Source organism: Empidonax traillii, unplaced genomic scaffold, assembly GCF_003031625.1.
Source record: "Empidonax traillii isolate 1590-97213 ecotype Southwest subspecies unplaced genomic scaffold, ASM303162v1 scaffold302:size813347, whole genome shotgun sequence".
NCBI classification, from domain to species: domain Eukaryota; kingdom Metazoa; phylum Chordata; class Aves; order Passeriformes; family Tyrannidae; genus Empidonax; species Empidonax traillii.
In genome coordinates, this window is record NW_020955495.1 from 469,605 (window position 1) to 493,494 (window position 23,890).

The 23,890-nt window shown below is 40.1% G+C and overlaps 2 protein-coding genes across 5 annotated transcripts in view; both read left to right on the top strand.

Annotated features, from left to right (window-relative positions):
- The first annotated feature begins 528 nt into the window (after positions 1-528).
- On the top strand, positions 529-17,667 carry SPART (spartin). Of its 4 annotated transcripts, none has more exons than XM_027890891.1 (9): positions 529-575; positions 5,591-6,420; positions 7,309-7,506; positions 8,523-8,627; positions 10,401-10,530; positions 11,951-12,145; positions 12,992-13,150; positions 13,225-13,315; positions 16,042-17,667. In XM_027890891.1, exons 2-9 carry the CDS (start codon positions 5,593-5,595, stop codon positions 16,226-16,228), a joined length of 1,893 nt encoding a protein of 630 aa, XP_027746692.1. In that variant the 5' UTR covers positions 529-575; positions 5,591-5,592; the 3' UTR covers positions 16,229-17,667. The 4 variants fall into 4 exon arrangements, with proteins under 4 accessions (XP_027746692.1, XP_027746693.1, XP_027746694.1 ...); XM_027890892.1 differs by lacking the exon at positions 529-575 and adding an exon at positions 722-727; XM_027890893.1 differs by lacking the exon at positions 529-575 and adding an exon at positions 14,312-14,370.
- A 5,332-nt stretch (positions 17,668-22,999) lies between these two features.
- LOC114060978 (coiled-coil domain-containing protein 169-like) overlaps positions 23,000-23,890 on the top strand; it is a 29,083-nt gene continuing 28,192 nt past the window's right edge. The window contains exon 1 of the mRNA XM_027890901.1: positions 23,000-23,206. Coding sequence (XP_027746702.1) covers positions 23,130-23,206 — 77 coding nt within the window. The 5' untranslated portion in view covers positions 23,000-23,129. The remainder of the gene's footprint in view (positions 23,207-23,890) is intronic.

Genomic DNA, 23,890 nt, shown 5'->3' on the forward strand with positions numbered 1-23,890 from the left:
ACCCAGAAGACAAAAGAGAAGTTATTTTCCATGTTCCCATGGAAAGAAAATAATTTATGGGAGAAAAGAAGAGAAATTAATTTATGGGGAAGTGAAACCGACATGCAGGTATCTATTTCTTCCAAACATCAAGAGCATTAAGAAAAACCCTGTTTAATTATGGATACGGTATGAGATGCACTGCTTTCTAATTCTGCACTTTCAATTTTTCATTTTTAATCTTCTGTGTAGCCTCCCACCACCCTCCCCCCAAAAAACCGAAAACAACAACAACAACAACAAAACAACAAAAAAAAACCCCACAAACCACCAAAGCAACAAGAAACAGGATAAATTGCATAGTTCAGTATTATTTATGAATTGTAGAAAATGCCACTGCCACAATCGGGAAAGCGCTCCCGATCGCGCACCAAGGGGTGCGCCCCTCAGCGCCAGGCCCCGCTCCCTCCGCCCCGCCCCGCCCCGCCGGGCCGGGGTGACGGCACAGCCGCGGCCCCGCCCGCGGCCGCCTGACCCGGGAGGCGGCGGCGCAGGCGGGGATCGCTCGGCTCGGCTCGGTGGCGGGGCCCGGCTCGGTGAGCGCGGCCGCGGGGCCCTCCCGGACCGGCGGGGCTCCCTGCGGGGCCCGCGGGCGCAGGCGTTGGTTCAGGTCGGGCGGGCACGGAACGGAACGGGCCAAGGCCGGGCGGCCGCGGGGAGCCCCGCGGGGCGGCCCGGTAGGCAGGTGGTGGGAGGGAGGGAGGGTGGGAGGGAGAGGAGTGATCAGGGCAGGTTGAAGTAATCGCGGTGATGAATAATGTATTGAGTGTCTCCTTATGGAAGCGAGAGGTTATTTGTCAGAACACTTTGTATAACTGCTCCTTGTATTTTGTCCTTTTTCTTTTAAAGGATTCGTGTTAGATAGTTTTGATTTGGCTGAATGCGTAGAAATGCTGGCAGTGATCAGAAACTGGCAGGCACACGGCTAATGAAAAAGTATTAAATAGCAGTCTTATGTAATGCTAAATTTTCCATGATGATCTTGAAATCTTTGGCCACGGAATGGTAGGCAGTGTTTTTGTACGTTGGTGCTCTGAACGATGTCGGTGCTGGGCGTTATCTGCCCGACTGGTTTTTCACTTTCCCTTTTAGAGAAGTGCCAAGTAGCCTAAAAGCTCTGCGTTGAAAGCATGTGATGGAGATACAGGCCAAGGAATCGGGAAGGAAGTTCATTTATTTGGACATAAACAGCTTGAGACAGCTGTCTGAGAAGGACAGGAGTCTTGAGACAGGACTGAGAAGAGGAAAGTTAGACTTGCTGGCAGGGTGAATGTAGGTAGGTGCTGGGATACCAGCCTGAGGAGGTGTAGGTTGAAATGTCATAGGATGGGAGTTTCCTGAAGTATTTTTTAATTTTGAGAGTAAGAATAACTATCATATGTCAGATCACCGACTTTCTCTGTTGTCTAGTCTGTGATATCATCTAGCTTTAGGTGCTTAAAAACAAGCTGTAGGCCAGCACTTAATGAAAAATTTAAGGGCTTCTTAAACAATTTTATTTAAATAAATTAAAAGCATAAAAAGGTAAATTTATTAGCTAGTACCTGGTTCGTATTGTTCTAAATGCCACATAACATTTGTTCTTTAAATTCTTGGAAGTTACTAATACTTTCTTAATTGCTCCTTCCCTACAGAAATAAGGCTTAAACAATTCTGTCTGCATAGTAGTTCTCCTTAATGAGTGGCTAATAGAAAACAGTTGACAAATAGTAGAAGCTCTTGGATTAAGGGTGGTATGGGGTTTTTTTTGTTTGTTTTGCATTTTCCTCCCCTATACCTCCCCGTTTCAAAAGTAGTGAGTTGTAAAGAGTGTCTTACCTCTGTCAGTCAGGATGTTTAATCCTCTTAGTAAGTCTTAGGCTTCATGTTTGCCTTGTGCCACTTCTTAATGAAGTGGGTTTTGCTGCTTCAGAGGAAGAATGGTTATCCAGAGAGTTGAGATGTTAGCTTACGATATCAAATTCAAGTTTCCCTGTTGCACTGTAGCCTCCCTTGGTCAAGACATTTAAAACCACAGAGTATATCTGGACTGAAAGGGCTATGGAATGAGCTCAAGAACTGGATTGATCCGTGATTATCTACAGTGCCCGTTAGCTCTTTTCTTAGCTCAGTTTTGGTCCTGCTTTCTCCTAGACAAGTTCCTCTAAATCTTATTGAGCACTAAGTAGTATAGGTCTGGGCTGATCTGAACTGGCCACAGGACCAAAGGTTGGCTTGCAGTGCTCTCATATGCACTTTGCTTTAAAACAGAGGAAATGAGACTCTGCATTGTACAGAAATGGATTACGGAAAAATACTAAAGTATGCAGGACACTTAAATACTATATTAAGGTCATACACTGAAAATAGTAATGACTGAGGATATTCTTTGCATATGATCAGATTGCAACTTCGATGTCCTGTTTCAGAGAGTATTTATTGTTCTCTTATGAGGGAGCAAATAGGCATGCTTATTTTGTACCATCCATTATTAGTTTTAATAAGTTACTGAGAATGAAATTCAACTCTTTGGGCTTTTTTATTCATGTTGTGTTTAACTTAAAATCTGCTATGAATTCCTTCCTCCATTTCCAAGTGCTTTGCCACCCAAATGCATAATTTGGTAGTAACTACACTGCACATATACTGCAAATTTGGGATGTTTCAGACAATCAGAGATGAGTTGCAACAATCCCACTTTTCCAAGTTGCTGAGCCAGCTTTTGTACCTCCGCTGTGCACTAGTGCTGTGTGGACACTGATCATGCTGACATCAGTGTTCTCTTACAGACCTTTTCTGGTGTTAATAAAGAGTGAGCTTTAGCAAGAACAGTGCTGCTGACAGTATGATAAGTGTACAGTGAATAGTAAATTAATTAACTAAGTTGAAATGTAGCTATGACTTCAGGATTTTATTTGATGTCTCTTTTTGTTATATACTAACAATCACTCGCAGAAGAATTATTTGAAATCTGTACATTATCTTCACTTTAGCCTCACCCAGAATAAACAAATCAATAACCATGGGGCAAAGTAGACAATGGAATTGCTGTTGTGGTCACACAAATGATTGTTTATGTGAAGTCTTAAGAAAGGACTTTATGCAGCATTGGGTATATAGGCACTTAAAGTCTCAAATGGCTAAATTTTGCTTATATAGAAGTAACTGTGATGTTAGATAAACTTGCCTTTCTCAGTTTTCTAAACATTTTCTGTTACAATTCTCAAATCAGAGGTCTTTGATGTTAAATTACTTTTCACCTTTATACTCTTCTTGAAAAAAAAGTGGATTTTTCAGTAGTAAATACAAGCATTGACGTAAGATGATGTTGTTGCCAGGGTTTTTTTGCTAGCAAATAATTCAGTTAAGCATTGTCTAAATGGTTCATGTATAGATCATAAAATATATTGCATGATTAAGTATAATCTTTTGTGTAAGGACCCAGCTATATTCACAAACTTGTGAGAGTTCTTCCCAGTTACTTTCATTATAATTGTTTGCTGTTGTGCTGGTCAGAAGCATGCTTATAATGTCTGAACTTGATGTCCTTGGAGGTTACGAAATAGACACTTATGCCAGTGTGTAAATTAAAGATGCTGATCCTGTTGGCAGTGACTGCAATCAATCGGAAAAATCTCTTACAGCCCAAGATTCATTTTTCTGCTACATGATGGGGAATGAGCTGTGAGCATGGTGGCTTGAGTCACTGCTGATCTGCTCCATGTGGGTTGCCTTCTCAGGCCATCCCTCTCATATTCCTAGCTATGTCTGTCTGTCATTGGACTGAAACCACACGTCTTGTCTTTTGTGTAAAATTGGATTCTGTCACATCATAAGAACAGAAGCATCCCAGATTACATGGCATTTCTGTGGTGTGACTGCAGATGCATCAGTTACAGAAGTGCTGTCTGCATTTTGATGACAAAGGGTGTGGTAGTAGAGCACAGCATTTCATCTTTGCCTCTTTAAAAATCTTTTCATGACCTGCACTTCCTAAGTTTCTCTGGTTTCGCTAGAGTAGAAGGATATTTTCCAGATTATATATATATATTTTTTTTTTTGTTTACTTTGTTGATAATTAGACTAAAGCAAGAAGAGACATTAAATAAATTTAAATGCATGTACTATTTCATGATTTTATTAAAAGTTTGAATTTCAATAATTCTTTTTTTCTTTACTGATTTACTTCCTTCTTTTCATCCATTATATTTGTGGAGACTAATCCAGTCTCTTAGCCTTTGTTGTATTGGCTTGATAAGCCAAACCTACATCTCTCTAGGAAGAAGTGATCAATTCATCAGGAAAAAAATCAGTAACTTTCTGCCCACTTCTTCCTGTTCCAGCGCAGCTTCCTTGAATGTGGCTCAGGATTGTCTGACTTCTCACCAGTGCTGCACACGGGGGCGTTAGTGCTTCTGTATGTGCAGTGGAAGTGTTTTTATTTTTGCACTTGGATTTTACTTAACCCCATGTTTTCTGTAGCTTGATATCGTGATTGACAGATGTCTCCTTTCTTTCATCCATCTTCTACAGAGAATCACGATTTTGCTTGAAAATATATGCTCTTCAGTTTTTATATAGTATCACATTTTTGTTGTTCATGGTACAGTCTTTTCTAGTATAATTACCTGATTTTTCTGAATTGACAATGCCTCTCATGGCTGTCAGCAAGAAAACAGATCACTAGCATTTTTTTCATTGTATGTTGTAAGCACTATCTTAGTCCAAGAATGATTTGTATTTTCTGCATTTGGCCAAGGCTGACAATCTGCATACCATTAAAACAATGATTTTACACATTTTATAATTCAAATAAACCTACCATATTCTTTCCTGCCCTTCAACTGTTGAAATACATGAGGCAGTTTGAGGAATACAATCCAAAACACACCTAGAATCTGCAACCTTCTGTACATTTTGATACTTTCAATTTTTTTTCACCCGGGGAGCAAGGAGTGTAAATCAAATTGTCTTTTCTCACTCTATAAACACTGTGAAGGAAATAAGTAATTCCCTGTTTTCATTCTGTAAAGCACAGCTTTAACTGTTCAAAGTGTTTCCCAGTTGTGTGTGTTGATGTTAGTTGAAGTTGATCAAGATTTGTTTAAATCTGTTGACTGCTTTCTCTTAAATTATTCAAATAGAAATGTACTGTTTGTAAGTTCAGCCTTTATTTAAATAGACAAAATGTTAACTGAATTTTTAATACCTTAGAGATATTTCTGGAAAACTTAGACTTTTTTAAGTTATTTGTTTACTCCTCTGTTTGCTACTGATCTTTAAGATGAAACATTTAATATCAGGCATGTCCATGTTCTTCTGATGTTTAAGAAATAAATGTCTTTGATGTAACTAGATTTGTTGGGTTTAGATTCCTTGCTGTCTTAGAATCATTCAAATCTGAATGTAATTAGGAGATAACTATTACATATCAGATACTGTCCCAAGCAAATAGATAGATTTCTACTAATACATGCAGTATGTTCATCATTAAGAAGACGTTTTATTGTAAGGTAAACATTGTGTGGCTTTATCGATGAATATTTTTATTGATTTTTATTTTATTGTGCAGTAATGGAACAACTGCAGGATCCAGTTACACAAGAAGATGCAAATATTAAAGCTATTAATGAAGAGTACAGGAACGCCTTTATTTTTATCAATAAAGGACTGAATACAGATGAACTGGGTCAGAAGGAAGAGGCAAGAAGTTACTATAAGAAAGGGCTTGACCACTTGCTCCGAGGAGTTAGCATTCCATCAGAGGGTCCTGCGTGTGTAGGGTCCCAGTGGGAGTCTGCCAGGCAAATGCAGCAGAAGATGAGGGAGACCCTGCAAAACGTTCATGCTCGACTTGGCAGTCTAGAGCAAAACACCCCACCTGAACAAGCAAGTCCTGCTACGATGGATGCCCCTGCTGGGGTGCCCAGGTTATACCCATCCATTCCATCCAAAGAAAAGCCAGAAAGACCTCCTGCCCCTAATTATCTGTTTGCACCAAGTCAGCCATCTGCACCAGGTGGAGGTGTTGCAGCTGTGAGCCAGGGGCAAATTCCAGCTATGAGTCCATCCTCTGGAAAACCTCTCTGTCTGCCAAATGAAGCACCTCCTGCCTATACTCCTCAAGCTACCAATGGCCATTTTACTGTGTCTTATGGCACAGACTCTGGGGAGTTTTCTTCTGTAGGTGAGGACTATTACAAGTGTAGTCAACCACCTCCCCTGGAAAACCTGGGAGTGGATGCAGATGAGCTGATCTTGATTCCCCAGGGAGTACAGATATTTTTTGTGACTCCTGATGGGCAGGTTAGTGCTCCTTCATATCCTGGATATCTGCGCATTGTGAAGTTCTTGGATACAGATAGTGAAGCGGCTCAGAATCGTCCACCTGCATTTCTTCAGGTAACAGGAAAATAATTTTCTCTTTTAATTAAAATTTCAGGAACTGTCATAAAACTCTTAACAGGAAATCTTCTTAAGTTCTTGCTTTTCAAAGCCTAAATATCTTTATGATAACATGAAGGATGTTATAGATGTTGCAGAAATGGTGCCCATGTTAGTCCAGACTCTGAAGTACAAATAAAAAAGATGCATTATCTGTATTTTTTCAGTCCTTGCTTGCTTCATGTGGGCATGTTCTGTTACGAACGTTGTGGATTCTGACTTTGGATCTCCTTGTTGTTGCTAAGATTGGCTGTTGGAAGTCACATACAGAAAAACTCCTTCCTGGTTTTGGGTCTGCTGGTTCAGCTCCACCTGCGTTAGCAGACTTCAGCAATAGGCCAGTGACAGCCATACATTTTATTTATCCTATCATACAAACCTGCCCTGAGTTCTACAGGATGGTACAGGCACTGTGAATCCTGACTTGTTTGGCAGTTCTTTTCATTAACTTCTATACCTGGGCCTCAAGACTAGACCTCAGTTAAGAGGGTACCAGCCTGAATTACAGTCCTGTAAAAATTAATATTTTCTCTATATTAGACTGTCAGAACTAATGAAGAGTTGTATTTCCAGAGTCATATGGGGTTGTAGTTTTTTGGGATTGTTTTTCCTTTTTTTTTTTTTTTCCCAAGATGGCATAATGCTTTTTACTTTTCATCATAGAATCATAGAATAGTTTGGGTTGGAGGGGACGTTAAAGATCATCTAATTCCAACACACCTGCCATTGGCAGAGAACATTTCACTAGAAACTTTATGGAAAATCAAGTTTGTGGTGCATATCACTATGTTCTGTCTGTCTTTTTAAAAGCCTCCTTTAATTCGTTCATGTACTTGTCTTTTCTAGGTTTGTGACTGGTTGTATCCTCTGATGTGTAACCAGTCTCCTGTTCTGTGCTGCAGTACTGGAGTCTACATGTTCCCTGACACAATGTCCCAGATGCCAGGGTCCTATGTAGGAGTAGTGCTGTCTTCAGAACTTCCAGCAGCTGACAGAGAGCTGTTTGAGGATCTCTTAAAACAGATGTCTGACCTTCGAATCCAGGTAAATTGCTGGGCTGTCTGTTTGTACCGATAAGGAGAGGTATAAGTCATCAATATATTCTCACATTTACATTTAGTTGTGTAAAACCGCAAATTTTTGTGTCTTGCTTGGTAAGCTGACCAATGAGAAATAGATAAAGTAGCCAAGATTAAGCAGCTTTGTAATGAAACTCTAGACCCTGTGAGATAGGAATATAGAATTTTAAAAATACTAATTTGTAAGCACAGAGCGTAATTGGAGACCATTTTTTTATATTTTCTCTATTTTTCCAAAAAAGAACATAGAACCCAAAATAAAATTTGAGGTTCAGAGAAAGCATGTTTTTCCCTGTGTGTGCGTGCACACAGGCACACAAGTTTGGATGATACCATGTTTGGAATATGGTGCCCAAATGTGTTTACAGTTCAAAAATGTTAAGATGCCTCAGAAAAGATCTGTGAAAATAGTGTGTACCTCAAAAATCTGTCTCAGATAGGATCTCAGATAAATCTGGTGCCTTACTGCAGTAAGATATTAAGAGGTAGAGAAAATATTGACAGGTAGGAAAAAGCCCCATAGTCTAACAAAGTTGCAGTAACATACAGTGACTGGAAACAAGGTACAAAATATTATTGTAAGAGCACTGGAGCACCATTTCAGGAAGAGTAGTAATCCATAATTACTTAAGAGCTCATAGCAAGATTATGTGTTTTCATGAAAGAGAGAATTTTGTTGAATCACCAAGAGTTGAATACAGTGATGATGAAGGACCAGTTTGGAGCATGCCATGAGGGTGAAATTCTGCTATGGGATAAATCCTGTTGAGTTCAGTGGGAAATTTCACTAGCACAGGTGGCCACTAATTTTTACTTAAAAGGAGAAAGTACTACAGAATTATGTGCTATTTCAATGCAGGACTCAATGGATAAAATGCTGTAATTTTTCCTGCATAGTAGGGGTTCAAATTGGATATCTCATTAGCTCCTTATTGTCCTAAAACTTCGTTTTTGTTAATGTTCCCTGATACGATATCGCAGGTGCCAGGATCCCATGAGAGATTAGGGTTATCTTCAGAGCTCCCAGCAACTGAGAGAGCGCATTTTGAAGATAAATTTAAACAGATGTCTGACCACAAAGTCCAGGTAAATGCCAGGACAGTGATTCCAAAATTTATAGTAAACAAAATAAAATAGTCACTAGAATACATGTTAGAACTGCTGATTTGATTGACAGCAGCAATGTTTGCTGTGTCGTGTGGCTGTTTTTTTGTTGGGCTGTTTTGGCTTTTTGTATTTTTTGCTTTGGTTGGTTGTTTTTTTGTTAAGAGCAATTTCAGTTACTGCAGGCTACCACATTTTTCAAGTCAGCATATTTGAACAGTTTTGAAAACTGTGATATAGCACAAATATTTCAAAGCCTAGTCTGATAGCCATTTAATGTGTCTGTTTTACATGGTACTCATGAGGATCTAGTTGACAACTATATTTAATATAATTATAGTACTGAGTCACCTGTCTTATTAGAGAATCCATTTCTGTTCCTTAGTGTAGTCCTTAGAAGTCGTGTTGACAGTTTTTCTATATAGTGACCCAAACTGTGGTGTAAATAAATAACATCTGGGTCTTTTAATTGTTTTTTTTTTTTTGGTTGGTTGGTTGGTTGGTTTTTACCTGTAGCTGTTTATTGAGGTAATTTGGTCACATGCTGAAAACATTTCTTGAACACAAGATTTCACACTGCTGTCAAGCAGTAATTGCGATATGTCAGTGATACAGTGTTAACCTTCTGGGTAGCAACCTTCCAAGTTTTAATCTACACTCTTCTGTTAATGTTAGTTTGCTTTTGTTTTACTGCAGCAGTCAGCTATGGGCAATACGCTGCTATTATGTCCAGTAAATGTTTCAGGGGAATTTAGGAATTCCATGTAATAGCAAATATTCTATATTGTGTATTCTGTTATGCCTATTGGTTTAATCTATAATGTTTTCATTTAGACTCTTCTAAACTAAACAAAAAGGTTTTTTCTTTCTATTTATCATTAACTAGCAGTGTTCTCAATCTTTGAAATGTTTTGGGGTTTTATTTACTTTTACATTGGAAAAGTTCTAAAAATAGAATCTTAACAAAAACCTAGACCTATTAGTGGTTTTTTTTTGCTTTCTGTAATTAAAGTTTAAATACACATTGTATGTCATCTGTGTAAAGTGATGTTACACTTTTTAGAAACACTAAGCAGCCTGTGGTGGTGGTTGCTGTGTTTGAATGATTAACAGCTACTTCAGAAACTGTAGTGTTTGACATGAAATCACACAGAACCTGTCCACCCAGCTTTAAATAGGGAGCAGTATCATGCACAGCATGGTGTGTGCCTTGGCTGTGCCAGTCTGCAAAAGCATCAACAGCACGTAGCATGAATGATGTCCTTTATTTTTTAATTTGGGAGCAAAGGATGAGGAAAAAAAACAACCAGGACAGCTGCATTCCTTTAGTGCAGCTGGATTCTCTGACCAAAGACTGCAGTTCCTATGCTGAATAACAACAGAGTGGACTTCTCTCTGAGAAGATAAAAATGATAGACGAACAAGTCTCTTACCTGTTGTGCTAGTAAACTTGTACTCTAAGTTTTCCCTACTTAGCTCTTTGACCATATGGCTGTGTTGGCAAGCAAATCTTTTCATTGTAGCTGGATGAAGAAAGTGTAGGAAAAATGCTGACCTATCTGAAAAACTTTTCTGGATGCGTAGCATTTCGGTGCAAAAGTAATTGTGTCTTAAATTTCCCTTGAGTTTCTGTACACTTATCCAAGGCATGCACATCATTAGTATTATTTGATAACGGATTTTGTATGATCTAAACCAGAAATCTTCATGATACGCTGCGAAGTAGATTCTCAGATGTTTACTTTCCCTTGTCAGCCTTCAGAAGCCTCTAATGATGCAGTTAACTTGCCTCAGACTGTACATATCCAACCACCACCTGAAGGAGCAAAAAATCAGAAAGAGTTACCAGAATGGAGTGAGAAGGTTGCCCATGGCATCTTGTCAGGTACTGTTGTAATGAGAGCATTGTGTTGAATATAAACCTCTGTGAGTGACATTTAAACAGTATTTTCAACTAAATCATAGAATCAGATGGATTGGAAAGGACTTCTGAGATCATCAAGTCCAACCCTTGATCCACTACCACCACAGTTACTAGACCATGTCACTGAGTGCCACATCCAGTCCCTTCTTAAACACTTTCAGGGACAGAGAATCTACCACTTCCCTGGGCAGCCCATTCCAATGTCTGAATACCCTCTCTGTAAAGAATTTGTTCCTGATATCTAACCTAAACCTCCCCTGGCAGATCTTGAGACCATGCTCTCTTGTCTTACTGATAGCTGCCTAGGAAAAGAGACTGACCCCCACCTAGCGACAGTCTCCTTCTAGGTAGTTGTAGAGAGTGATGAGGTCTCCCCTGAGCTTTCTCTTCTCCAGACTAAACAACCCCAGCTCCCTCAGCCTCTCCTCATAGGACTTGTGTTCAGGTCCTTTCACCAGCCTCGTTGCTCTTCTCTGGACCCGCTCCAGCACCTCAATATCTTTCCTGAACTGAGGTGCCCAGAACTGGACACAATACTCCAGGTATGGCCTCACCAGCACTGAGTACAGGGGAAGAATCACTTCCCTGGTCCTGCTGGTCACACCGTTCCTGATACAGGCCAAGATGCCATTGGCCTTCTTGGCCACCTGGGCACACTGCTGATTCATGCATGTGTGCTGGTAGAAGCTGAGTGGTCAAAAGTAGTTGTTCACTAGTTCCAATTGTAGTCATCTAAAGGATGGTTTGATAAGCTTTATAAAAACAGTGTAGAATATATCTCCATTGCCAACAGTCTTGTTCATTGCAAATCAATCTGGCTCCTCACGTGACACTGTTAGGATATCACCCCCTGTGACTCAGACCATTGTGACAGAACAATTTTACCCCTGTATGAGCAGTTATATTACAGCAGGCATCTGTTGCGATTTCTGCAGATAAACGTGGGATTTTTTCCTCTGAGAACCTTTGGAATATACTAATGACCACCAGCTGACTGTAATAAATAGAATCTGCAAAGAGGGCTAGAGGGTTTGGTTGCATATTTTCATGAGTGTTAATAGCATTGAGATGTGCCGTTCTATCACTTCTCACCTAGCTGGGGCTTGGATATATATTAAAAAACTGGTTATCTGTATTAAGCTGACATTTGGATGAAGGCTGGCTGTATTAAACTTAAATAAAATTAATTTAAAAAGCAGTGGTGTAGGAGCAGAAATTACTGTAGGAATTCATGCTGGCCCATTCAGGGAAGAGTATAAATGCAGTCTATGTAATCAGGACTGTTTCTAAAGTCAGTCTTGCAGAGGTAGAGGAGGGATAGCTGTAGGAGTCATAATCTGTAAAATTGTACATTCTAAGAAAAGCAATTTTTGCTTTTTAGGTGCATCTTGGGTAAGCTGGGGCCTAATGAAAGGAGCAGAATATACTGGTAAAGCTATTCACAAAGGAGCTTCTAAACTGCGAGAACACATTCAACCAGAAGAAAAACCTGTGGAAGTCAATCCAACTGTAGCAAAGGGACTTCATGTAGCAAAACAGGCTACTGGAGGAGCTGTGAAAGTCAGCCAGTTCTTAGGTAAAAATTTCCATCTCATAATGTATATATTTTTTTGCCTTAAATAATAAATACTTTGTAAAATGAGAGCTGGTTTCTCTAGCCAGTTAACAGGAGGAGGAACTGACCTGATGAAATCCAGAGATCAGTAGTTTGTGCCTAGTTATCTCCTGCAACAGACATGCTTCAGGACTCGTATTTATTGCTTGGCCTTGAGACATCTTTTTCTTCCCTAAAACAGTAGTCTGTATAGTCTTAAGTTTGACATACTTTTGAAAGTTTTAGACAGTTAATTTGAATATTGTCTCTCTTTTTCCTTAAGTTGATAACCACGTATTTTAAAAGCTCTGCTGTCACTGTGTATATTTTTAAACTCACACACCCGAAACAAATCTATATGACTACATATAAATTTCCAGATAGGAATGGCCTGGTGTTCAGAGGTGCTTGGCAACCCTAACAGCTCTCAATAACTTCATTTTGTTATTTAATTGCATATAATGTTCATATTTACTGTCTAGTGACTCATCCAACTTTTAAAGCAAATTGTTATAGAACTACTTTGAAGAGCTGGAATGATTTTAAGAAAGACTCTTACAGAACACAAATCAGGAAAGCAGCAGCTTGTTCCCCATCTACAAGGTCAGGATAACAAAGCAATAGAATCAATTTCTTGAAATTTGAAGTGTGAGATGTGTATTTCTTTTAAAGCACTTTTTAGACACAAGACCAACCTTACTTGTTTCTTAGTATCTGAAGCTGTGCAGAATCTGAAAAATAAGGTTGCTTTGTATCAGTTGGGTACTTAAGTGTGGATGATGTTCTGTGTTCTTAGTGAATAATCAGCATGCCATTGTTTTTTGGCAGTTGAGGGAGTGTGTTCTATAGCGAGCTGTGTCGGAAGGGAGCTGGCTCCACATGTGAAGAAGCATGGCAGCAAATTAGTTCCAGAATCCCTTAAGAAAGATAAAGATGGCAAATCCACTTTTGATGGTGCTCTGGTTGTAGCAGCAAGTGGAGTTCAAGGTAATAAAAATTCCTTATACTTTTTAAAATTGCATTGTTCTGAAGCTGTGAACTCAAGCTGATTGTTTTTACAGGGTTATCAACAGTGTGGCAAGGCTTAGAAAGTGCAGCGAAGTGCATTGCTAAAAGTGTTTCAACTGAGACTGTAAAAACTGTCAAATACAAGTAAGTTATATTTTTATTGATTTTATCTTCTGGGATACATTGTCATTCTGTTTGAATAATGGCAAAAAAAGAGCTTATGAAAGTGCAGGGAAACTATCTGAAATACCTGCTTTGCTATAATTACGTCATACATTATAAGGTGTTAAGTGCACAGTAATGAGCCTTTCCTGTAAGCAAAAATATGAAATGAGTGAATGTGTGAAGTATTTTTTTAGCTCTCTTGCAGAAGTATTACAGCTTCAGGCTATGTCACAAGTAATGTTCAGATTTTTATCTTCGCTCTACAGTATAATGTCATTATGAAAAAGTTACTGGTTTAAACCTCTTGGCTCTAATCCTGAATTTTTGCAAACTTAGCTAAAGTTAAGAAAAATTGAAGAAGTTCATCTGTCAGCAGGTCTGGCTATAGTGAGGAGGTACAAGAAAAGAAAACTGTGTAAGGAAATCTAAGGCATAAATAGCAATAACAGAACAGCCTCGACTTGCAAAATACAGATGTTCTTAGAAAAAGATAGTGGGGGAAGAGGAAAGTGACATTTGGGATTAAGATTATGTTTCTAAGATGATGGAAGGATGAAAGCTGAGCAAATGTACTGGAAGATGCTATGGAGAAAAAGGGAATTGAAATAATTGTGAGAGATAGGAAATGCACCCCTCAAAAAAAGTGCAGTAGGTTTAATAGAAAGTGAAGAGTAAGCCAAAGCATGTAGGTTAAATGGAACAGGCAATAATCATAGCAAAAGAGATACTAAAAAGGGTTGGCTGAAGGTGCATACAAGCTCCTAGCAGAAGGTAACAAGATAAACATCAGCATATAGTATTAACCAGATTGGTATTCAGGGTTGTGTTGTGATGCATTCCAAATAGGAAGCCAGATAGTGAAGTTCTAGTCAGTGGTGCTTTATTGCTAATGTTTGTTTTCGGTAGGTAGGAATGTCAGGAGGTATTGTACTGGTACTCATTTCACATAAGTTCAAATTAATGTTTTTGTTTTAGATATAAAAACAGAAAATACGGAGATGAGCAGACAACAGATACTGAGTGAAAAACAATAAGTAATTAAATGTTTCAGCTAATTGCAATACAATGGAATATTATATTTAATCTTTAAAACCTATCTTTATAATTGTATTAAAATTCTACATAATCTCTCTTTCGGAGGCTGTTTTTTGTCATTGACAAAGATTTCTGCCATTCAGAATACCAGTGAATGAGCTAAATTCCCCTTAATGGAAACAAGACTAAAAGAGCACCACCATAGTGTCTCCAAATAAAAAAAAAATTGGCTAAAACCTAGCTACAATACCTTTGGAAATATAGAGGGATATTCATCATTTGCATGTTGATTGGAATTGGGGGAAAACATAACTTCAGAAGTAATATTTCAAGTCTCATGCTATTGTCTCTTTTACAAGCAATTTAAAAAAATGCAGTATACACCTCTGCACAACTTTTTTCTCTAAAAAAAGGTTAATTATGCAATTGAGACAGGCAAACTAAAAACTTAGTTATCAGATATTAAGAAGTTATTAGTTTTACTGTATTGTATAAACTACAGTCTTACTGTAAATGAGGTTACCTATTTTGCTGATATTATATACTGGATTATGATGCTCCTGAGGTGAAAATAACTAATTAAATTGGCAAATACTGCACTTTGCTGTGAGATTAATTCTATGATCTGCAGATCCAGTGTTGGTGATTCAAGGCTGTTGCTCTATCAGAGAATTAAAAGTAAAACAAAAAAACCCCCACTAACTCTTTTTATTTGGTTTCATTCTTGGTTCCAGCCATATGCTCTGACTGCTGAACTGACAATATTATAGATTTTCGGATTTTTTGATATTCTGTGCTTCTCTCTGGCCTTATTTTGAGTTCCTCAAAGAATCTCTGGTCATAAAAAAACATAGGGAAAAAGTGACTCTGCTGACTGCTGGAATTCTGATGCTGCCAGGAATACTTCCTTTTGGCCTGGTTTGTCTGACTGCAGTGCTCTTTGGGGAAATGTCTGGCTGCCTGGAACAGTTGGAGTTACTGCTCTCACTATATTCATGTCCTCCTTCAGTATGCTCTCTCTGTACAGTTGAGTATATTAAGTAGTTAATTAATATGAGACCAATGATCTCCCCCTAAAGCATAAAGAAACTGGACCCACACCCCATGGGAGAGACCAAAGGTCTTTATCTCTTTGTAATTTTTGTCATAGCCTCAAGATAGCTTTGTTGAGCCTTTTGGAGTTTTGTATGGTGCAGTACTCCAGGTGGGGTCTCACCAGAGCAGAGCAGAGGGGCAGAGTCACCTCCCTCAACCTGTTGGCCACACTGCTTTTGATGCAGCCCAGGATACAGTTGGCTTTCTATATAGAGGGTATACGAATATTACGTACAAACTTAGAGGTTATTGTACTTCTCTCCCCTTCCCCTTCTTATGGTTCTATAGATAAGTCATCTACTCTTCAAAACTAGAGAGAAAAGAGGGAGAAAAACTGGAAGGTTTTTTGAGGAAGAAGGGCAGAAGCATACTGGTATTTTTAAAGGGTAATCTATCTGATAGAGGAGCAGCCCTTACTCAAATGGCTTTGTAATTTCTAATTTTATTCTTAAGACATTCAGGCTCTGTGCTTATTAGTTGTTCTTGGTAATGCCTAAATTTCCACTTTCAAAAGAATTCCAGTGAAGATTAAAAAACTAAGTATACAAATCTGCAAAACTGCTTTCTTTCTTTAGGTATGGAGAGGATGCTGGCCATGCTACAGACAATGCTATGAATTCTGCAATCAATGTTGGTGTGACAGCATTTAACATTGAAAATATCGGTATCAAAGCTGTTGTAAAGAGAACTGCAAAGGAAACTGGCCATGCTGTGCTGGATGAATATAAAGTATTGGATAATGAGAAGAAGGATAAAAAATGAAAGCAATTAAATATTTTTCAAAGCCTTACATTAGAGATTAAACTTCCTATTTACAAGTAACTACATTGCTCATCTGCAATTGAACATAAATCACACTACTTTTCAAGCAACTGTTACCTAATTTGACATGAAAATGTAAAAATAGGGAGAGCATTTGTAGAAGGAAAAATGAAAGTTGTCAACTCCTTGTTCTGTATTGAACAAGGATTTAAAACAACTGGATCGGGGCTTTAGGCAGCTGGAAGATTATCAGTTTGCAGTTCATATTCTTGCCTCTGTAAGCACTTTTTCAAAATAATATATGGAATAATAGATTAAATAGTAATACTACTGTGAATATTTTTGTAACACTTTATATTTATAAAGAAGGTGGTGATACTGAAAAAGTAGGATTACTAATTCTGAACAAGTAGAATTATTAGTTTTGGGTTTATAACGATCCTTGAGTTAGTTTTACTAACCTAGCCTTGTCTTATTTAATATGCACTACTAAAATAAGCATTGTGTTTCATTGTTTTATAGAGAATTTATCTTTTCAGCTACCAAACAGCTAATCTTATCCAAAGTTCATGGTAGGAGAAATGAAAGATGAACCTCAGGCAGTTATTCCCTTATAAACTTCTTTTTTCATCCAGCATATAAGTAAACCAAAGATACCAACCATTTATTTTAAAAGAGAGTATTTACAGCTCTAGAAAAATGCATTTTCCACTTGAGTCTATATGGAATATACAAAGATTATTTGAAATTCAGATTTTTATGTAGAGAGGAGACGTATGTTTTTGCATAAATTATTTTTCTGTGAAAATATTCTATAGAAGGCACTAGGAACTTTTGTGCATTCTGTACTTTGCAGGCAATCGAGAAAGATTCATATTATATATTATGGCCTCCTAATGGAAGACAGTGTGTATTTGAACAAATAGTTCTAACAGTCATCATCTTTATTCCATTAAATTCATAGTTGCACAACGGTATGAAATCTTTAAAAAGAGTACAAAGGCAGGCCCTTTTAATGGAGAAATGTGTGTAGAATAGACACTACTGTGTAGATTTGCAATCCTGTTTGTAGCACTGTAAAATAACTCAGTATATCAAATCCTTGAGATGCTTTGGCACTGCTACTTATTTAACAGTTCACTATTGAGTTTTAAAGCTGCTGCACATTCTAATATTGGCTGTACCTGCAACAAACAGAATGCCATCAATTTACAACTTATTTCCATTTCATGTGAATGGAGAAACATCTAAATGGTTGTTAGCAAGTGATATTTGTATCAGATAAAAAAACCCACAGTAACAACTAATGTCTATTAAAATTGTAATAGGTGCACATTTTGTGGTAGCTGCTGTAGGGTGAGAAATGTGAAACAAAGGATCTAACCACTTGAAGTCTAACTTTGATTAATGGAAATAAAGATGAAATTAAAATTGGTTAATCTGTGCATGACCTTTTTATGATAGGAAGCTTCTGTACGGATCAGTGAGTGGAAAACCTAGGACTTCTGAAGTAATAAAATAACAGTATTTGAGGTATGGCTACAATACAAACAAGCTCATCAATTAAAATATTTCAGACTAAAAAGGTGCATTGAAAGTATGCTGCAAGAGTTTCTGTTACTATAGTCTGCCACTTGCCAGTGTGTGTAACTGGTTAAAGGCTACTAAAACCTATCAACCACCAAAAAACAGGTTTTTTTAAAACAACAGTTAAGATCAAGGTCTTCAAGAGACTAAGAGTAAAAAAAGATTTAAATGCCATTGGTATCAGGCAAGCATTATTGACCTGTTCAACCTGCTGTTGTTCTCTTCATGTGTACACAGTCTTTCAAAAAAGTATTTATCTACTTTGAGACTTTTTTTAATCATGACTACCCCATTTTACAGTTTGTAATGTGATACATCCATGATCTCCCCTTTAACATTATTTCAAAGTTTAGTTAATTCTCACAGCTGAATATGATGCTACTGAACTTACGTTGCTTCAGCTGTCACTAGTTTGGTCCAGGGTAGCAAATCCATGGGCTTCTCCCCACTTCCTCTACCATATACAACAGTCTTCTCACACTTATGGCCTTAACTTAACCTCAGCTCTCCCTTTTATACACTAAGCTCCCTTAACCTCATATCTTAGGTTTGCTTTCTATTCACAGCTCGATTTCTGTTTCTTTGGACACTGAACATCTTTTGATGTTTGGCAGTCCTAGAAGAAGTCTTACTAAGACTCTTTACTGTGTACTTCATGAACTACTACCGTATTTCTAATTTCTATTTCCAAATTTATTCAGAGTCTCTTCTGCTATAATATTGGTCTCAAATCTTGTCTTGGGAATACTTTTAGTGACCTCTAAGTCATTCTAAGCTACTGCTGTCTGTGGCATTTTCATCATTTTGTAGGTATAAACCACTGTTTTTACCTCAAGTCTAAACACTTGTATTTGAATAGATTACTCTAGACTCCAAGAGTGGGTTGATTTGCTTATTAATACTGGTTTAAAACCAACTTACAACAGCTTATTTCTTAATGTTCCCTCACTGAATCTGTAATCCTTTAAAAAGAATTGGTAAAAGTACCTTCCACTAAAACATGGTGACCAGCTTAACACAGAATGGTGCTGGAAGGGACTCCAGGGGTCTGTAATCTACCCTTCTTTGCAAAACAGGTCCAGCTGGAGCACAGTATTCTGCCAATTCTGCTCACATTTTGATTATCTCCAACAATGAAGACTTTATGGCCTCTCTGGGCAACCTTTGCCCAGCTTGCCTCTGATAAAGGTAAATATTTCTCCCTTATACTAAGCCAAAGATTTTCATGTGAATTTTGGTGCACATGAATGCACACTGGAGGAAACTTGGACTTCTCAGTCTTCTTTATACTTTCCTCTTACATAGCTGTTGACAACACTAAGATCTCCTTATGCCTTCTCCAGACTGACCAAAGGCCATATGTGCCAGTCCCTGACCTAAGGCAGCCTTGGGAGTCCAAAGCTAAGCACTCCAGCATGTGGTCCCACAAGTACTGAACAGAGTGGAAGAACTACCTCCCCAGGCTCTTGGCCAAGCCCTTCCTAAGGCAGCCCAGGCTTGGCCTTCTTTGTGCAAGGTCTGTTGCTGGCTCATGGCAGCTTGTTCACCAGAGACCTTTTGTGTCTTTTCCTATGAAGCTGCATTCTAGTTACTGCCTCCAGCCTGTACTGATCCATGGGTTTTTCCTGTCTCAGATATAAGGCTTCACATTTGTTTTTTGTTGAATTTCATTAGGTTCTTTTCAGCAGCCTGTTTTTCCAGGCTGTACACCCTGCTGTGAATGGTAGCCCTGCCTCCCTGTGTACTAACTACTCCTCCCAATTCATCATCATCAGCAAACTTGCTGAGAAGGTGCTCAGTCTTCCAGGCTGTTAATGACGAATTAAGGGTACTGGCTCGGGTACTGATCCCCAAGTCAAGTAGTCATACTGGTGATCACACTTCAAACCTGATGGCCCAGCCAATTTTCCGTCAGTCTTATTACCCAGTTTTCCAATATCATCATCATCATCATGGCTGGGCTTCGCAAACGAAGATTTGAGAAGGGCTCAACCCGCGCTTGCTGCAAGCGCACTGATGGCTAAAAAGGCCAATGCAAGATAGACAAGTCTGGTTGCAGAAGGCACAGCGGAAAGACTCCCCAGGTGATATCAACAAGACATAGTTCTTTCTGCGTTGTCTTTTCTCCTCAAGAATGATTCTATGTGTGTTCTCAAAAGAAGCAGCAGCATTATAAATAGTGTGTCTCCATGTCTCCTGATTGGAGGCCAGAATAGACCAGTGATGATGATCAATATGGCCAAGGCTGAGACATTGTTTCAAGGAGTCCTTGCATCTCCTCTTCGGGCCTCCTCTCTTGCGGCAGCCAGTGGCAAGTTCCCCATAGAGCACGATCTTAGGGAGGCGGTGGTCCTGCATCCTGGAGACGTGCCCTGCCCAGCGCAGCTGTGTTCTCAGCAGCATGGCCTCAATGCTCGTGGCTGCTGCCTGTTCAAGGACAGACGCATTTCCAATCTACAGCTGACCAATTTGGCTATAAAGGTACTGTGGGAGACTGTATCAAAGTCCTTGGTAAAGTCAAAATACACAATATCCACAAGTTTCTCCTTGCCCCCACAACTAGTCATCACACTTTAGGTACTGGAGCTACAGCAATAACTGTAATTTATGTCATAATCCAAATGCTTGTCTTCAGCAACTGGTCTCCCTTGCTTTCAAGTAACTCTTGCAGTTTACTGCCTTCATAATATGAAGTTACATATTTAAGTAAAAACTTCTGCTTTCAAAACACACTGCATTGTGACCAAGTTTTCTAGCTTTTCTTACTAAACATTTGAATCTCAAAAATAACATTAAACACTTTAAAACAATGAAAATACCTTTATTTTTAGGTAGCCATATATCTATTTTTAACAGATTTTTTTGGAATAAAGAAATGGTGGAAAATTCTCACGTGTTGCAAGTGTCACTATGTTACTGCTGCGAGTGTTGAAAGTTTGAAGTTTTACGCACTCACACAAGGCCTCAGTTCACAAGAAACTTTTGCTTTTCTCCCGCTTTAGTTTCCAAACCATCAGGTGAAGCACACACTTAGACCTGCTGTCGTGTACCAACCCAACCGGTGTGGTCTGGGCACATCTTTATGTCCATGGTGACCTAATTCCTGAGTGCTTACCTAGTTAACACACCTGGTAATCCCTGAGTTGAGGCTGAGACCTAAAAGTATCCTGAACAGGAGGTCAAATGAAAGTCTCCTGGAGTGGAGAGACACACTGTGACTGGGAAACAGCTCTCAGTTCCCCTGTGCCCTTTGTTTTCAGACTTCCTTGTGATTCCAGGGCTCTTTCTGAGTTCTCTTAATGTGCCTTCCTTGTGGAGAACAATCCATCAGGCTGGTTAAATTAATCTTGAAGCAGTTGTTCACAAAAAACTGGTAACAAGAAAAATAGTTACTGATTAGCACCTTTGCTGCTAAGATTCAACATCCTGAGTTAGTTATGAATGCTAACATAGGTCCAAGTCATTACTTAAATTACTGGTTTGGTGTGAAAAGTGTTGTCATTATGAATCTCAAAAAGGTAGCACTCAGTAAAACATGAAGGCAAAATGAGCAGCTAAATTTAAATGCAGTTACAGCATGGAGCTCCTCTGAATTTATTTCCTGATTAAATTATTTCAGAAAATTTTGAATTCAATCCACACCTCATGATGAGTCATTGATTAGCTGATAGCATCAGTTATAACTTGAGACTCAAATATTATCTGCTCTAATATATATCAGACAAGTGAAATTACAATGACTTTTTCTTCTCAGAATCAAGCTTCCCACTCTCCATCCTACTGTCTACTCCCAGACTTTAGATCCTGCTGGATTAGTGCCTCACTATTGCAGTGTCAGTGAGGTGTTAGATTGGCCCATTCCAATGTCAGACACTGCCACTTTGGGATCACAATTCACAACATTTCAGGGCTGGCTTTTGGATGGCAGTACTGATTTATGCTGTGTTAAAGTAATGGTGATACATAACCCATGTTTTAAATTTTAAAAGCAGTGCCTCTGTTAGCCAACAAGTGGTAGGGCTATTGCACCTGGCTCGCTACTCATGAAACAGACTTAGTGAGCCGAGAAACTACACCCTTCATTTTTTCATAGTATATCAGTAAAGGAAAATTACAGTCCATCTCCTTCCTGAGAAAGTGAACTGATAGATGAGCACTAGATCCTGTGAAGTTGATCTAAGAGTGCACTAATCACTCCCAGTGTAACCCTGTCACTTGAATCAAGTCTGATGCTTTTCTGTGCAGCTGGCGAGCCATTTCAGCTCACCAACCAATAGAAACTACAAACATTAAACATCTTCCCTGATGTAAGTTTTCAGGGTTTCAGGAGCTGTACTGGCTCAGTGGAGAGTCACACAAATGTCAAGAGCTGGCACTCAAGCAGATGGGAGAAGGTGGCAGGGAGAACCTGACAAAGGTGATGCCACTCTTGCAGAATTAAAGCTGATAGATTAAGCCATACAGCTTTATCTTGAGAATGCCATGGACTGATCTAAAATTTCTTGTTTGAAAAATGAAACATAAAACATTTTTTTAAGCACGAATCCAGATCAAGGTAAGAGAATTAAAATATTTGCCATTATATATCGACTAACTCCATTGACTCGATCATGTTAAGACCTGATTATTCCAAGCTTTTCTGTCTCAAGTTAGGGTCTTACAAACCAGTTTGTGCTCAACACAGATCACAATTACTGAGGATGCTAAAATACAGATTAGGCGCCTCGTAAAACCGGGCTCCACTACACTGTGCCTGACTTCACACGTGGGCCACAGCGTTTATTTAAAACCGTGCTACTTTCCATCCAGAGTAAGTGTTTTAAAAAAAAACAACACCCGCATCCGTTCCCCAAATTATGGAAAGTTCAGCACATCAGTTCACCCTACATGTTCTCTGTAATTGGGCTAAAGCTGTTTCGTGTTTTTCCCATCAATTTCTGGTGCAATTTCTGCCCCGTGCCGGGAATTCCGCTGCTCAGAGGGCAGGGCAGCCCCGTCACACGCGGGGCTGTCACGGCAGCGGCGGGCGCCGCCGCACACGCGGGCACACGGGACGCGGCAGCGCACGCCGGGGCCGGCGAACATGACATCGGCTGCCGGTCGCGCCCGGCCCCGTCTCCCCCTGAACACCGGGAGAGCCGCAAGGGCTGCGGAGAAGGGAGTGCCCGAGACGTGGGTCGGCACTGCCACCCCCCCGCCCGCCCGTGGCTACACCACGCCGCTCCCTTGGGCTCAGCCGGGCGCTCGCAGCCGTCACCCCGCGCAACGCCGGCCGACGCGGAGGCTGCGGGCGGGGCGGGCGCCGGCGGCCGCAATGGGGGAAAGCGGCGAGCGGTGGGCGGCAGAGCCCGACTGCCTGGCGCTGGAGTTGGGGCGGGAGAAGCGGAGGAAGTGAGTTTCGGGCGGGGGACGGGGCGAGGCCGCATGGCGGCGGCCCGGGGAGCCGTCCCGCAGCACTGCCCGTGCGGGGCCGTCCGCCGCCTCCCTGCGGCAAAATGGCGGCGGCGGCCGCAGGGGGCGCTCTGGGCGGTGCGGTGTGCGGGCAGCCGGCTGGGGGCAGGGGGGCTGCCCGGAGCGGCTGTGCTGGCACCGAACTGAGGCTGGTGCGCCATAGGAAGGGCTAGCCCTAGGGCTGGGGGTGGGACGAAGGAGGCTGAAGGGGAGGGTAAGTAGTATCAGCCAAAAAACCGAAAATAGGGCCAAGTGTGGTTAACCGCATCGGGCAGCTGAACAGGTACACAGCCCCTCGCTCGCTCCCCTCCCAGTGGAATGGGGAATGAATCGGAAGGGTAAAGGTGAGAAAATCTGTGGGTTGAGACAAAGGCAAAAGAAAAGATAAAAAGAAACCCAAGAATAGTAAATTAATAAAAAAACCGCAGGTGCTCACGACCAGCGGGCTAATACCTTTCTCAAAGAAAGGCAGTCCCTGCACGCCCCACCACCCCAGTTTTTATTTCCGAAGATGACATTACATGGCATTGAGTCAGTTGGGGTCAGCTGCCCCAGCTGTGTCCATTCCCAACTTCTTGTGCTCCCCCAGCCCACTCACCTGTAGGCTGGTATGAGAAGCAGAAA

What these genes read in the sequence shown, in the direction of transcription:
- SPART (XM_027890891.1), top strand. Translation starts at nt 5,593, where the DNA reads ATGGAACAACTGCAGGATCCAGTTACACAAGAAGATGCAAATATTAAA. An exon ending in TGTCTGACCTTCGAATCCAG is followed by an intron (nt 7,507 to 8,522) that starts GTAAATTGCTGG and finishes ACGATATCGCAG; the next exon opens with GTGCCAGGATCCCATGAGAG. An exon ending in AGCAGCAAGTGGAGTTCAAG is followed by an intron (nt 13,151 to 13,224) that starts GTAATAAAAATT and finishes TTGTTTTTACAG; the next exon opens with GGTTATCAACAGTGTGGCAA.